Source organism: Argiope bruennichi, chromosome 4, assembly GCF_947563725.1.
Source record: "Argiope bruennichi chromosome 4, qqArgBrue1.1, whole genome shotgun sequence".
Taxonomy (NCBI): domain Eukaryota; kingdom Metazoa; phylum Arthropoda; class Arachnida; order Araneae; family Araneidae; genus Argiope; species Argiope bruennichi.
Window position 1 is genome coordinate 26711271 of NC_079154.1, and position 16722 is coordinate 26727992.

General features: G+C 25.8%; 1 protein-coding gene across 1 annotated transcript; it reads right to left on the reverse strand.

The window, feature by feature from the left end:
• Positions 1–1445: 1445 nt before the first annotated feature.
• Positions 1446–15328, reverse strand: LOC129966643 (dihydrolipoyllysine-residue succinyltransferase component of 2-oxoglutarate dehydrogenase complex, mitochondrial-like). The gene is made up of 14 exons (XM_056081143.1): positions 15177–15328; positions 13749–13782; positions 13055–13097; positions 11742–11815; positions 11571–11645; positions 10947–11002; positions 9366–9474; positions 7880–8142; positions 6725–6822; positions 4936–5066; positions 3857–3924; positions 3698–3781; positions 2574–2741; positions 1446–1917 (listed from the first exon to the last, which is right to left on the reverse strand). Exons 1-14 carry the CDS (start codon positions 15264–15266, stop codon positions 1783–1785), a joined length of 1428 nt encoding a protein of 475 aa, XP_055937118.1. The 5' UTR covers positions 15267–15328; the 3' UTR covers positions 1446–1782.
• Between the last annotated feature and the right edge of the window lie 1394 nt (positions 15329–16722).

Genomic DNA, 16722 nt, shown 5'->3' on the forward strand with positions numbered 1-16722 from the left:
TGAGCTGACAAGGGTTTTAAGCTCTTTCATTATTGCATGATGCCAGGAAACAATTATAGCCTCAATTGATTCTCTTTTATTTGATGAATGCTTCATATGTACACAAGTTTTCAAACAGCGCCATAAATTCTCAATTCTGAGATCAGGACTGTTTTCTGGATATGATAACAAGTATTCAGTGCTCTTTCTACTAAACCATGCTTTCAATATTATTGCTGTGTGGCGAGCAGCTGAAAAATACATGTGTTATTAGGATAGAGATCACAGATAGGTGTAAGTTTTGGCTCTAGAACAGTGCAAGTTTATTTTCTTGCATTTAATGTCCCATCGATAACTTGAAAGAGACCAATACCGTCTGCTGACACGCATGACGAAATCATAGCACTAACCAAGTTCTTCATAGTTGCCTGAATGCAGTCAGGATGTAGCTCTTCGCCTATTCTACATCTTGCATATTTTCACCATCACTACCGAATAACAATATCTTTGTTTCATCACTCCGTATAACTTGTGACCACTGATCATCTGTCCAATTAATATGTTCCTTTGTACGCTGTTGTAAATTGAAGTAAGGTTTTTTTTTTTCGTTGAATTCTATCTCTTAGTCTAACATCTAATAATCTTCTGATTGTTCTTGAACTGACAGAAATGCCAGCATCATTCAATTCACTTCTGGTGGCCGCTAATGACATTCTTCGATCATGGAGACATAATCTTTTTATTCTTCTGTCATGAACAGATGTGGTGTACCTTTTTCAGCCATTTCCTGCTTTGTTTTTGTCTCCTCGTATCGTAAACAAAACTTTCGGACGCCATATGTAGTTACTGAACCACCCACCAGTTTTGCAATTTCAGCATTGGAAAGGCCACATTCATGTAACACAATATTCTTAGTTCTCTAAGTGTCCAATCTATCTTATTTGATGGCATTGCTTCATGATTATTAAGTATTAGAAATATTTACAACAATTCCTACTAAATATTAAAAAGCTTAACAAAATTTCTTGCATGTGATTTGATTACAGAAAAAAGCACAATGTCAGGAAAGTTAGAAATTACTATCCACTTCATCACTGTGTTACTCTTATTTTAATCTGAATAAAAAATTTTGCTTTTTGTATTGAAATCAGCATTAAATTGATATGTAAGAGTTTGCATTTAGTGAAATATAACATTTTCTATAAGCATGCAGAGTTAAAAAAACATAACGATCTTCAAAAGTATTAACAAGATTCACACTAATCGTAGCTAAAAATATTTGACCAGGATTAAAATGTCTTAAATTTTATTAAATCTAGTATACATTAATAGATTTAAAATTATTGTGATACGAGACACTAAATTTGTAAGTAAAGACAAAGAGTATACTGACGTGTTTTATTTCAATATAAACTGACAATGCCGCATGTGGAATTATTTGTGTTCTCTTAAAAATAAACAATTCAGTATTTGCATAGAAACTTTATTTTTTAAGCAAAAAAATGGAGCTGTGGAGAATAAATACTGGCAATTTATTTAGTGACTGTCTTCACTAAAATAATTAGCCAAAAGAATTTATACAGCATAAGGAAGTTAAAAAAATAAATGAAACCTTTTTAGATCTATACGGGTTCGATTTTAAGTTCAATTTTGCAAGATATAAACACTTGTCTGTAATGAGGCCTTTTTACTGTTGATGTGCCTGCATTATTTGAAAAAAAGAATCTAATTTCTTCAAGCTCCATTTCTTCTTCCAGGACTAAAACCAAATTCTATAAATTAATTCATTATATCCCTATTTTTTCAAATGTCCAATAGCATGATTCTAGGATCTTCAACAGCTGCTTTGATTTTCCTTAGGAAAAGAACAGCTTCACGTCCATCAATAAGGCGATGGTCATATGTCAGAGCGACATACATCATTGGTCTGATTTCAACCTTAAAGAGAAAATTTATTACTGTATAAGTTATAAGATGAAAATATGGTCATATATAAACAAGTTTGAAAAAGTGAGGAATATTTTTCTCAATAGACCTGTTAAGATTAAAGTAATCATTATCCCAAAATATATTGTAGCTACTGTACTGTTTCTAGTACGATAAGATATATGTCTTAGTGCGCTGTAGGCCAGATTGTTTTCAGTTATAGCCATCGAAATTGGCACAAATTTACTTTGGAGGATATAGCTCAGAGCTCCGTAACAGATAAAAAACATGCAAATCATCTAATCTGACTTCGTTATGAAAGTTTCTTTATGCAGTAAACAGAACAGGTATAAAGCTACTAACCCTTTGTGCTTGAATGGCGCCTCTCAGTTGCCATTTTCACATTTTATTTTTCAATTTTGATTCTTAAAAACGTCTACAGAATGGTAAAAAGATGTATTCATTTTTTTTTCAGGGAAATTCAACATACAAAAAAAAATGTATAATAATGCATCAAATTACTTTTCTGAGCACATAGAAATAACATAGTTTTAATGATATCGTGAAGTGTGGGTTATACATGAGATTTAATTCAAATTGAGTATTAACACATAATTCCAAAAAATTAGTTGATTGCCAAAGCTGATTAGTAAATAAATAAAACTTACCTTTCCATTAACTGATACTGGTCGCTCCACAATAGCATGCATACCAAGTATAGCCGATTGAGGAGGGTTAATGATGGGAGTTCCATAAAGAGATCCAAATACACCCCCATTACTAATAGTGAAAGTTCCACCATCCATGTCTTCTATTGCTAAAGCTCCAGTACGTGCCTGTGGAATAAAGTATGTATAAGTGTGCAATACCGAATTTTGACCATGGATTAAGGAATACTGAGGAAACATTTCCAATATTTTTCTCCCTCCTGTACCCCAGATCAGTTTTAAAATTTCAATAAATCATCTCACTCATAAGTTAGATTCAAATGAAGACATATATAATCTCTTGTCTACAGCTGTGTCAAGCTTATTGCAATATTTAATATTATAAGGCAAGTATTCCTTTCCACAAATTTTATGTTAGTGAATGGTATAAAAATTTCATTGCTCTAATAATGATATCTTGATACTTTTTTTTTACACAACTCATTTTTCATGCTAACTTGAGGAATCAAAATTAGATCACTTTTTCCCTATATTATTTTCTTATATAATTGGTTTGCCATCTACCGCAGGTAGGAAATCTCTACATTAAAGCGCTTATGTTAAATTCATTATAACTGATTCAGAGCTTTGAAAGTCTTATATAATCCTATTCTATTAAACTAACAATCCCATGCATTTTTTGCATTTAAAAACAAATATAATTGTTACATTCCTTCATGAAATTATTGAGCCCAATAGGCATTTAAACTTGTCTATTTGCCTATTGTATATATACTACATTAGGATTCAAAGTGTTAAGTAAAAAGTTTCCTATAAAAAAGTAAATATGAAATTTTCATAATATGTCATTTAGTGAAGTAAATTCTGCTGAGTTATTAACTTGAAAACTGAAGTTAGTACAAAAAAAAACATATTCTGTACTTCAGCACTTTTCTCAAATGGTAAATTATAATGATCCTTATTTGCATCAGAATTCATGGAACAAAAATTAATAATATTCGGTATTTTTTTTTTCTTCACAGTACTGAATCAAGATATAAAGAAAAATGCATTTTCATTCAGGAAAATAATATGGTTTTAGAAAGATTTAAAAGTCTAAAGGTTCATGCTTAAGTTAAATTTACCTTTTCTCCTAAAGCATGAATAGCTTTTTCAATATCAGCATAATTCATTTTTTCTAGATTACGAATGACAGGAACAACAAGGCCCTAAAAATAGAAAATTATTAATAATGATACCAATGAGAAATTTGCAGTAATGAAAGCAAGTTGCAAAAAAATTACCTTTGGTGTTGCAACTGCTACACTAATATCAATGTAATCTCTATAAACAATTTCACCTTCATCAATAACTAGGTAAAAGATAAAAATGATTTTGAAATAACAAATGAAACAAAAAATTTATAAAACAATACTTCTGCTTTTATTTATTATAAAACTTGGCTCACCTCCACCAAAGTTAGAAATAATATTCAGTAACAATATGTGGAAAATTAGTGATAAAAGCACAGATATGAATGTTTTACATTTCTAGTGCCAATAGAAAGACATGTAAAATTAAGCATTTTATATTTTCATATAGAATTTCATTAACTTATGTTTAAAACTAATTTATGCTCAATTGTATCACCTACTTAAATGTCTTAATGATTCCTATTAAATACCTTATTAACAACTTAAATTGTTATTGTAATTTGTTGTTAAAAAATATTTGATGTAATAAATAAATTCTAGAATCGAGATTTTCAAATTATGGTACATGCACTACTAATGGCACATATTTTTGGAAGTACAGTATTTAGATTTAAATTAATATAAATTAGCTCTTTATTTCTTGTCAATTTAATTCTTTAAATTGGTTACAATGAAATAAGCTCATTCACTATATTAATCCACATCAACAATAAATGCCAATATTTGCTATTTTTTTTTAATATCTACTATTTACTCTAACAAAAAGTATATTTATTTTTATGAAAATGCAAAAGTTTCATTTACAAACATAACAAAATGATATAAACTTAAAATGTCTTATTCTTTAATTATAGATTTAGGATGCAGTTTTTATTTTTTATTTTATTATTTGGAAAATGTTATATATATATTTCTTTTGTCTATAGTTATTCTTTTATGCAAAGCTAATAAATTGTAGCAAACATTCAATAAAAAAAAGGAACCAGTTAGGAATTTTAAATATATAATATATTTTCAAATATGAAAAAAAAAAAAAAAAATGTTATAAAACAAATTATAAACAGCTGATAAGATTCAAATGCCTCATTTATTTTTAAATGTAGAATATTTAAAATCAGAATATTTTGTTAACTAGGTATAATATTTTCTCAAAGAGATTCTTTACTCACCAGCATTTACTACGGGCTGATCCTGTAAAGCATATGCTGAAGCTTTGACAAATGCAGACATGAAGCCTAATTTTATATTATGCCGTTTGAGAAAGGCATCTTTATGTCGATTTCTCATTTCTATGACATTGCTTAAAAAGAAACAAATAATTAAAAGATTTTTTAAAGACTGAGTTTTCAAATTTATATCTAACAATAGGCATTTTTTTCCCCCTAAAGAAATATGAAATTGTTCATAACCATATAAAAATAGCTTAATATATTGAAGAAAGTTTTAGAAAAAATCTTACAATCAAAATCTATAGTACTACAGTTATAAAGAAAAAGTTGAATAGGAATGTTGAACTGTAGTATTAAAAAAAATATTTAGTTTTTGTTTAAATAAAAATTATTCTAATTTTCTAAAAAAGTTGGAAAAATTGGAATCTTTTAAGCAATTTTATTTAAAAACTTGAAAAAAAATTTACTATACAAAGAATAAAATTTAAAATTTTCCATTAATGATTAATCCATTTACATAAAAAATTATTTATTTTATAACTTTTACATGGATATATGATATTTAAATGCAGCTTTTTTTTTTTTTAATTCAGTAAAGATAAGAATTGGGCCTCGCCTTTTTATTAAATGTAAAAGCCCAATACATATGTAATTTTAAAAACAAAAAATGCAAAAAAATGTACTTTTTAAAAATAATAAAACTATCAAAAATTAACACAATAATAAATTATCCTCTGACAATAAAATCGTACAGCCTCCAAGTTAGAAAAATGACCTTTGGAAAAAAAATGAATCAAATCTTTTCACAATTAATTATATCTAAGTATATTAGAATATTTTTTCCATGAATATTTAGGAAAATATATATTATCTGCTTTTCAAATGATCATAAAATTTTTGTAAAAAGCCAATTCTGGTTTAGAGAATTAAATTTAGAATTTCGTGAAATTATTTTATTCAGACATTTTTAATTATTGAAACTAGAATTTAGTAAGATATTAATGAATTATAATTACATAAATTTATTAAAGTTAAAAAGTTCTCCATACAAAAGAAAGAAAATTTTGAAGCTAACAGAGGAATTTATTTGAAAGTACAATGATTTATGAGTTTCATTTTGATTTACAGCAGTAACAATATATGCATTTTTTTTTTTTTATTTGAGAGAGAGAAAGAAATGAAAAATACCTGAAACATGTGGCTAGGAAATAAAGAATTGAATTGCCATATTTAACATAATAAATTTCAGAAATTAAATACTTATTACATAAGCATAACATGCATTATTGCATGTAAAATGAAGATTACAAACAGAAAATATTTATTAAATTGAAAAATAATTAGTTCATTCACACATGTTATTATGAAACAGTTAATAAAGTTAACAGCAGGTAAACACTTTAAAGATCAAGCAGAATTGTAAAGAAAAAAAAGAAATGTAGCAATATATATATTTTCCGGTCACAATATAAATGAAATCATGAGTTTCTAACAAAAAAATTTCACTCTAAAATGAAGGTTTATATTTCAAGGGGGTCAACATTGTGTATTGCTTTTCCAGGAGCACTTTTTAAAATTAAATTTATTCTTACATTATTTTAATCCCTCTCCAAAACTATACATACAAACAACTTTGAACATGTAACATTATTGAACATCAGAGAAAAATGTCTATAGCAAAAATATTGCAGATATAGAATATAATCATTAAATAAAATATGCATCTTAACACAAGTTTGCAATTTCTTAAAAATATATAGATAGATAGAGATAGGCATGATGCACTTACCTCATATCAATTTCATTGAAGGTTGTCAACATAGCATATGTATTTTGGGCTTCTTTTAATCTTTGAGCAATACGTTGACGCATTCGATTCATTTTTACCTATTATAGAAATATCGGGTGAGTAATTCTAATAAATAAAATCTACATACTTAAAATAAAATATATGAAATCTAAATTATTATTAAATTAATTGATTAATGGTTGATTGAGAAAAAAATTACACATTTAATTAAAGTTTTGATCTAATAGCTTTCAGTATGGAGAAATAAGTTTTTGAAGTAGATAACACATACTTTTTGACATGTCATCTTAAAAATATTTTATTCATGTATAATATATAATTCAAAGAAAATGAATAAGCGTGAATGATTATAAAGAGATGAATACAGAAATTGATCATGCTTCTAAGAACGTTGAAATGAAATGCGACAAATTCATAAACTATATATGTGAGATCTGACCCTTTGACTATCAACTGGATATATATGTCCTTCAAATTTCAAAATAACTACTGGTATAAAAATTATTTTGAAACTCATTGTAATATGTTTTAGCTGTAGAACAAAGACAGATGTACGCATTTTATAATTAGTCACTTAGATAGGGCAAATTATAGGTCATGCAATATACCATTGTTTACTAAAGACTTATTTTCTATGTGTTAACTAGTTATGATTTATTGACAAGCATTGCATATTTTTTGCAATAAAAAAGTATAAATATCTCTTAAATAGGAATAATCATGTTTTACATGCATAAAAAAACAACTTTCTGACTATGGAACATTTATGTCGAATGACCAAAAAAATTGTCATTTTTAAAAAAAGGCTCCATAGTCAATAGTTTTGATTTATTGAGCATTGTAATTTTATTTTGCAATAAATAGTATAAATATCTCTTAAATGGGAATAATCATGTTTTACATGAATAAAAAAGAATAAAACTGCCTGATTACGGAACATTTATGTCTAATAATACTAAAAAAATTAGGGATATAGGTCTCAGTCTACAGTTTAGAAAATTCCAAAAATTAAATCTTTTTAGGAAGTATTGTTTATATTCTCATTGAAAAACTTTTCTTTTAAAGTCTCTATAGTCAAAAAGTTAAAAATAAGTGAATAAAGATGTAATTTAACAAATGTAGAGCAAACATTACACGTTGTTCTGTTCTGGTTCCAGTGATAGTAGACTCTGCTTGACCAGGAGGTAAAGGTGTTGGTGTCACTGGTATTTTAATTGATGACACAGGTTTAGAAGCTTGTGGGGCACTTGGTTTGGGTGGAATTGGTGGAGGACTAGAAGGAGGAGGAGCACTGACATCAGCCTCAGAGGGCGCTGCAGGAGGACCACTCTTTGCAGCTGGAGCTTCAGCTGGTGGTGCTGCTGCTTTTTCCTTTGGAGCTGATTCTTTTGCAGTACCTGAATTATTAATAATATTATAAGTCAAAGTGCAAATCTAAGTAAACATAAAAGGAAAGAACAACAAAAGAAATTTTGAGAAGTAACATATTTTAGGTAGGATTTCTTAGTGCATTAATGCCAAAACTTTCTTTTCACAATAATTTTGCATTTTAAAAGTAAAATATATGAAATGAAATATAATCCAAACTATTCATCCCACAGAAATGTTTTAAAAAATATCATACCATTTTTAAATTAGAAAACATATTAAATTAAGTAATTTGAAAATTTATCAAAAACCATGAGAAGTAATACCATAGCACTGACAGTGAATGATTTAATGTAATAAATTCAAAAAACGTATTTTTGATTGAAAATTTTATTTAAAGAAGTTAAAATACTAAATTCATGAAAAGATTTTTAATTCCAAAGATGTAAAAATAATTTGAAAAATCAAAATTGTTTTCCTTATATATAAATGATAATTTTCCTATATAACTTTTATAAATGGAAATAAATTTAATTCACTTTTTTTAAATAAGTGCACTGATGTATTAAATAAAATATAAATAAAGAAAGCTTGCAACGCTTTCCTTTCTTATTGTTACTAATAGCGCTCTTCACCAATTTTCTTTTTTAGCAAAATTTTTAAAAGAGCTTTAACTTTTCCTTGTCAAAGTTCTAAATATATATAATATTAAGATAACAACAGCATTGAAACAGATTGAATCATATAAAAAAATGGGGGGAAAAAACTGTTAGAAGAATTATGATGTTTCTCAGATTCATGAATATTTCTGAATTTTCTTATTCTACAAAATATCTTTAAATATCAGAATATGATACAAAATATCAATGCATTTTTAATTCTTACTTAATAAAAAGATAAAATACTCTTATAAAAATACTTATTTACACTTTACATTTATTTTAATATTATTTTACATATTTACTTTAATTTATACTTAACTAAAAGTAAAAACTATTCTTGTATAATAAGAAACTTTGAATGCTTTGTAATACTACTAACAACACAATTTGTAATTAAAAATACACACACACATACATATTATATATATATGTGTTAAAGTTACTTAAAAAATTGTTTTAACTATATATAAAACCATCAAAGCTTGATACTTTTTACAAAAAAAAGTTAAAAGATGTATTATAAGATGTATAAAAGTTGTTAAAAGATGTATTATTGTTTTTTTTTTTTTACAACAAAGAATTAAATATACCTCCAACACGGAGTTTGCAAATGCTCATTCCCGGATTCACTGTTGCACCATCTTCCACAAGTATTTCTTCAATCACTCCAGCACATGGTGCATGAACTGGTACAGCTGTCTAAAACAAAATTTATTACTGAGAGAAATATTACAAAATTAACATTGACATTTCATAAATAAGTAGCTGTTATCTTGTTCAACAAAAATATTGGATGCATTCAAATTCCATTAATTGTCTCATACACAGTTTGATATTTCATTGCATTTTGAACATCAAATTGTGATAGACATTTAAGCTGTATTATTTTACTAGCCTTACACCTATTCTATTTAATGAGCACAAGATATTTTCCTTATGAAGTCTAGCCAAATGATGTCACATCTGCACACAAGTGTAATTAGCTACCTCATCTAATTGCATATTGTCTAACAATGTAAGTTATATTTCATAAAAATTAATATATTTTCATAAAAAGCACACAATTGATTTTAACATTAAAATAATTCATTTTATTTGCATTATACAAGTATACTGATAGTATATTAAGTAGAAATAATAAGTATAACAAGTAAAATAATACAGCTACTACTAATTAGAAAATTAAAGAATAGTCAATTTAAGCTTCGGCATATCAAATATATTATTTAATATCTTATAATATTTGTAGAAATAATGAAAATAGATTATTTCATTGTAACAATGAAAAGTATTGTCTCAAATATTAAATAAAAATAACTTTTAAAAATAGTCAAAAGTGAAGCAATAATTTTATTTAGCAATTTTTAAAAAATTATTTTAAGATAGTGTAAAAATTTGTGTGATATTTCCAGAAGTTGTCAACAAATACTCAATAAATTTTAAAAGATACTTTAATTAAAATTTGAAAAAAAAATCTCTTAATGGTGCACCTTTCAAAATATACTTTTAAAAACTTGTAGTTCTAGAACATATTTTTTATTAGTAAAGATAATGATGAAAAAGAAAATATTCTGTACATTCCATGATATAATGACTACTAAATTTAAATATTCAAAAATTATTAGCAAATTGAATCTTGTGAATAATGAATGCTTACCTACTATCCAAAGTATAAATTTGCTTTTAAATAAAAATTTTTTTGTAAAACTGATGTCAAATAATTACTGAAGGAATTAATGTAAAATTTGATAAATCTTTATTACATATTTTAATGTGTACCCATTAAGAATTTCTTGTAAAAAATAATCTAATAGTTATAATTAATCTACATTAATTAGATGGATAAAAAAGGTTTACTAATCATAATAAATGATTAAATATTTGTATATAGAATTTAAATAAAATAAAATTATTCACATCAGGTAAAATTGTAATATAAAACTGAAAATTTTAACTTAAATCACATAAAATGATAAAATCCATTTCATTTTGTTTGTCCCAGTAAAAAAAAGTCTTAAAAAAATCTTTGTTTCAAACTTAATCTAGCTAAATTTAGAAAGAAATAATCTTATAGAGAAGAAAAATTTACAATTCCACAAAAACTTTATTTAAATATTGTAATAAATTTGTAATATAATAATGAAATTGTTTATACGGTGAAATTAATTTACCTTATCAGTTTCAACTTGACATATTACTTCATCTTCAGCAACCTGGTCGCCAACAGCTATAAAAATTAAAATAATTTTGGTAAGAGAAAAGCTATATTAATTGCTAAGTTAATGTTCTCTAAAATAAATTTTCTGTTATATTATTCGGTTTAAATCGAAGATTCCTTAAATATAGGATGTAATCACAGGTGTTTATTTAAGAATTTTAAAATCATAAAAGAAGACAATCAAAATGCTCCAAAATTATTACAGAAAAAAGAACTAGAAAGACATGTGAATAAAAAGATTCTAATAAATTCAATAAATATAATGGATTACATTTATTACTACAAACTATAGTTGAAAATATGTATTTCAGTATTGCATCACCTTTAGGATTTAAAAAAAAAAATCCATTGAAAAGGAATTATAAGATAAAAAGAACCAGCTTAAATAAAAATTGTTGAATGTTTCCCATGAAAACATTTATGTGAACATTATTTATATCAATAAACAAAATAGCAAAATAATAAGTTAGATAAATTTTAAGCTATATTCTTACCATATAAAACAGACAGTTTCAAAAATAATAATCACTAAATTGACTTAAGGATATAAATTACTATCATACATTCATTTCATTACCTTTATCCCATCGAATATCACCTTCACTAAGAGATTCAGCCAACTGAGGTACTTTAATTTCTCTTATTTCATTTCCTAAAAAAAATCAATGATTAATTAAAAGAAAAAGCATATTATGTGAGCTTATAATAAAGAAAATTTTATAATTAAGAAAGGGATCTTGAAGCATACTTAAAAACCGACTTGTATGAAAATAACAGGGTTCTGGATTTCTTCTAGGGACCCACAAACAAGAATTCTGTCTGCTGTTAAATAAATCAATTTTATGGAATAAATGCAATAGATTTTCAATATCTTTATCAAAAAATAATTGAACTTACAGAATTTATGATAGTTGCAAGTATTGACAAAATTCAACATAAAATCAGACAGTTATTGCCAACTTTTAATAAATGATATATAATGCATGAATTTGATTTTGGCAATTAATATATTAAGAATAGATAAGATGAATATATACAGAATGTCTATTGTAATCAAAGCTAATTCCTCAACACTTAGAGATGAACATATACTTTCATTTGCAAATCCTTCAAATGATGCAAAAAACATATGCTTTATATTGTTTTTATCAACAAGCTTACCTATAAAAAAATATTACAAAATCTAAATTTTGATACAATTTCCCAATTCTATCAGCTGCATTTAATAAAATATTTTGACACATTTTGGTGGAAAAAAAATTAACCACTTTTCTACATTTTTGCAACCAGAACTGAATTATTATAAAGCCTTGCATTTTAATATTTTAAGTCAATCAATAGCTAATATGAGTAAATATTGTCCACTGATTGGTAGATTTCCTTCAAGGAGATACTTAATCACCTAAGTAAATCACATTCAAATCGTCTAAATTAAAGATATTTAGAGCTTATTTTATTAAAATTAAGTGTGCCAACATTATTTTACTAAAGATAATAACATAGATGCATTACAAAATTTCAGTGTTTAATGCATATTACTCATTACTAAACATAATTTTAAAAATTTCCTTTTTTTTTTACAGACAATTTGTTAGTTTTACTTTGTTTAAAACTAAATTCTTCACAAAAAATGCCAATTACTTATCATTACAATAGGATCATAATCATGATTATTCAAATGTGAGTCATGATGTAATGAGTAAATGTGAGTAATGAATTTAGTATGTTTTCCAAACTATCAATCTGAGTTGTCAATAACTACAGTGATGCAAGGAACATTCAATTATAGTCTCAATGGAGCAAAAATATATCAATAAAGAAGGACATATGATGTATTTTCTTATGCCAAACCAATGTTTCATATAAAAATTTTAAATGAAAATTTCAAGATGGGGTAATATTATATAACAGAAATATTTTGGATACAGAAAAAGGAAAAAGTATCTAAAAAATCAGATTATCCACAAAACTAAAATATGTTATGTGTTGAAAAAAAAATCTGATTAAGAACAATAGAAGAAATTCTGTAAGCAAATACTACATAAGATTTAGAAAGCTTACCTGTGTTTGGAAACTGAAGTATTTGAAATTGCAGTTCTTGAAACTGAAAATAATAATTATTATTATAATTATTGCATTTCATTAATTAAAAGAGATCTAAATAATTACAAAATAAATTGATAAATTCTAACTTTTTCAAAGCCTCAAAATTTGAAATGAATTGGATTTGTAGTAAGCTTTAAGAAATGAAATAAACACTACTCTGAAGAACAACTATTTTTGATATTTAAATAATAAATAAAAAACAAACCTTCTCATTTATAATAGTATCACTAACGGACAGCAACTAACATTATTTTGATTCTTATTTTAAAGATTTCATATGAACAAGCAGGACTTAAATTTAAGAGCTAATGATAAAAGAATACTTCTTTAGAATAAATAAAAACTATTTTCAAATTCAACTCTTCATCATTAAAAATAATAATTCAAAATCCTATTTTTAAAATTACTTTTCACCAATAAATTTCAACAAGAATATACTTCAACACTTGTCAAAATTCCTCATTATTAAATAAAATATCATAGTACAAGACTTATAAGCACTATTTATATCATTAAAAAAGCTATATACAAAGGAAATACAGCATATAAGTAAAAAAAGAAAAAGGATAAATTTTGTTAATGATTAATTATGTATTCATAAATTTGTGCATATTGGAATGAAAATTTCAATAAAATAAAAATTATTTACCAGCTGCATAATGACGAGCCCAATGGGACTTATTCTAAAATAAAACAAACAAATTGATATTAAGTAATGAGACAAAAAAATTAATAACTTAATTTTACAGAAAATAATTAAATAAAAAATTCCCTCACAAGAATAAATATTAAAGAAATAGCAAGTTCTGAAAACTTAATATTGTTTTAAAACGTATTATTACTTATTAATTGATTTCAAATATACCATAAATCTTATTTGAATAATTATTATATAATGATCAATCAAAATTAAATTATGATTATAATTAGGTACATAAATTAAATGTCATATAGTTGAACAAATTCTCAAAATGTAGAGAAAGTTGTCCTAGAAGAAGAGTGAACAATAACTACATAAAATACTTTCAGTTTGAAGATCATAAAACATTCATTTAAAAAAAAAATGTTAATGCACAGAAAAATTGCTTGAAGTTTTAAAACTATTTAAGAAATTAAAAAACACATACACTAACATAAAGCCTAAATAATGTATTAAAGTATATATAAACTCAAAAAAAAAAAAAAAAATCCATGTTTTTTTTAATGTTGAAAAAGAAAATAAAATGTTGAAAATATACATTTCAATTTACATTTGAAATTATTTTTTGTTTTTATGCTTTCACTTTTTAAACATACAGATTTCATCATATAAATCAAGACATTTAGTTTAGGTTAACATTAACATCACAAAATTGTATGTTATTTCAACAAATGTTTACTTGTATAAACATTTTGCATATTTAAAAATCCTAATAAGTAAGATTTTACAAAAACTATAGAAATGTAACATATTAACTGTTAGATTTTAATTTTCTTCAGAACAACTGCTAAAATAGAATACCATTCATTTTCAACCTAATGTACAGTTTTCATAAAGAATCCATCATTAATATTTTATTGTTCATTAGGATTTATAACTAAGAAATATGATGAAGCATGACAAAGATGAAACTAAACAGTTTAATGTATACACAGATTGAAAAGATTTCCAAACAAAAGTTCTGCCTCCTGTTTTTCAATTATATTAAACTGAAGCATATTAACATGATAAATATAAATGAAATGATAACGAATCTTAAAACTTTTCACATTTCTTATCTCATTAAAACATGTTAAATAGAAAAAATCACCTCCAAATTTTGAAAAACAAGGATTGCCCTTGGAACCTATAAACCAAAGTCAACGTTCCATGCAAACATATATATAGTGTGATATTTTTTATAAATTTGGGTTTTGTGAAGAGTGGACGATATATTTTATTCAAACAGAACAGACAATGCGAGATGTGTTTAAAAGATATTTCATAAGCAAAATAAAAACATTCTCAATTTATTTATTTACATTAAGTTGTATTGTAAACATATGCGGCTCGATTGAAAATTTGTAGAATTTTTTTAATTAAAAAATAATCAGATACCTTATAATTTATCCTGGATAAATTTGATAATGAAATTGTTCTAAAATTTTTTGGCAGAAGCCGAGAAGAGCTTATGCAAATTCCTGCCATGTTTCAGCTGTACGCACTCCAGCGATGGGTCGTTCCGGACTAACTGAGTCCGAGAGAGCTAATCAACTCCTACAAGTGATTCGTTCAAAAATAACCTCCTTCTCTGTAATTAACTAATCCCGAAATAACCAGAATTTTTTTTTTCTCTCCCTTCAATTAATGGTGCAATCACTGCAATAAAACTACGAAACAGAAAAGTTTTCCCTGAAATAGAAAATCTTTCAATAATATAATGCAATATTGATTGATTTATATCTCAATCAATACTGCATTAATAATTACAATCAAATTTTGATAATAGTCTAGAATCAATTTATATTAAAGAGTTGGAAAACATTTCAATTGTGTAATAGTACCTGAAGGCAGCAAATTTTTTTAGCTTCTTTCTATTTTATATTCGGTATATGAATCATATATTTAATTTCAGCTAATTTTATAATTAATATGCTATTGGGCTTAGATACTTAATGGCAAGATAACTGCTTCACGCGGAGACTTCCAGGACGGGCTCGAAACTCAATTGCAAGATTATTCCTTCGTAGATAGATCCGTATAAATAGATCTGGTGGACATTAAATCCAAAATGGTCCAAATGACTTCCCATTTAGTTTGGTGAGGAAGTGTGAGAAGTAGAGATGCATAATCCACGATTTTTTGAATAACAAATAATATTGCTATTGTTATTTTTAAATATGCGTTCCAAATATCTGTTATTTCAATCATATTATTAATTAAAAATTATTACTTAGTATTAAATATAAAATTTATTAATTGTAATTAATACTTAATTTACTAATTTAAGTAACGTGTGATTGAATTAATTTATCTGTTTCAGCTTACTTCTTAAATTTTATTTTTTTTCTCAAAACTATTTATTTAATTTATTTATTAGACTGAACCATTTTCTGGAAAAGATGAGTTAAAAATATATGTCATTTCTTTAAAATGTGTACTTTAGTCCTATATTCTACCAATAGATGGCACCAGCAGTAAACAGAGTACATGTAATCAAAGTCAATCATGTCATGAGCAATTAAAAATGATCTGTATGGAATAGTGCATCATCAAATACGAATATCGGTCACTCCCGTAAAGTGGAGCGGTGACTTCGCACTTTCCTGTGAAGCCTCGCACTTTCCGGTGAAATCACGCTCCGATAAATTTCAGTGATATGCAATTCAATGATACGATACGATAATTCCAATAACCGGTCCGTTCACTTTTCAATCCAATCACAGATTTCTTTCGAGAGCTTCCATTGGACAGATCGTATCGTCACCGCTCCGGCGAATTTCAGTGATATCGTATCGATTGTTAGTTTCTATCGTGATCCAAAACCTGTAATCGAAATATCATCAGTAAGATCGTATGAAGGATTTGAATCACACCCCTCTTTGAAAAGTATTGATCACTTGTATTTGTGACTTTTTGATATTGGTTACGTAATAACCGCTCT

Bases quoted from the DNA above. Each gene is read 5' to 3' on its own strand.
- LOC129966643 (XM_056081143.1), bottom strand. From the start codon at position 15,266: ATGGCAGGAATTTGCATAAGCTCTTCTCGGCTTCTGCCAAAAAATTTT. The intron at 11,646-11,741 runs GTATGCTTCAAG...GATTTTTTTTAG, and splicing joins TCATACAAGTCGGTTTTTAA to GAAATGAAATAAGAGAAATT. The intron at 3,782-3,856 runs GTAATTTTTTTG...TTCTATTTTTAG, and splicing joins TAGCAGTTGCAACACCAAAG to GGCCTTGTTGTTCCTGTCAT.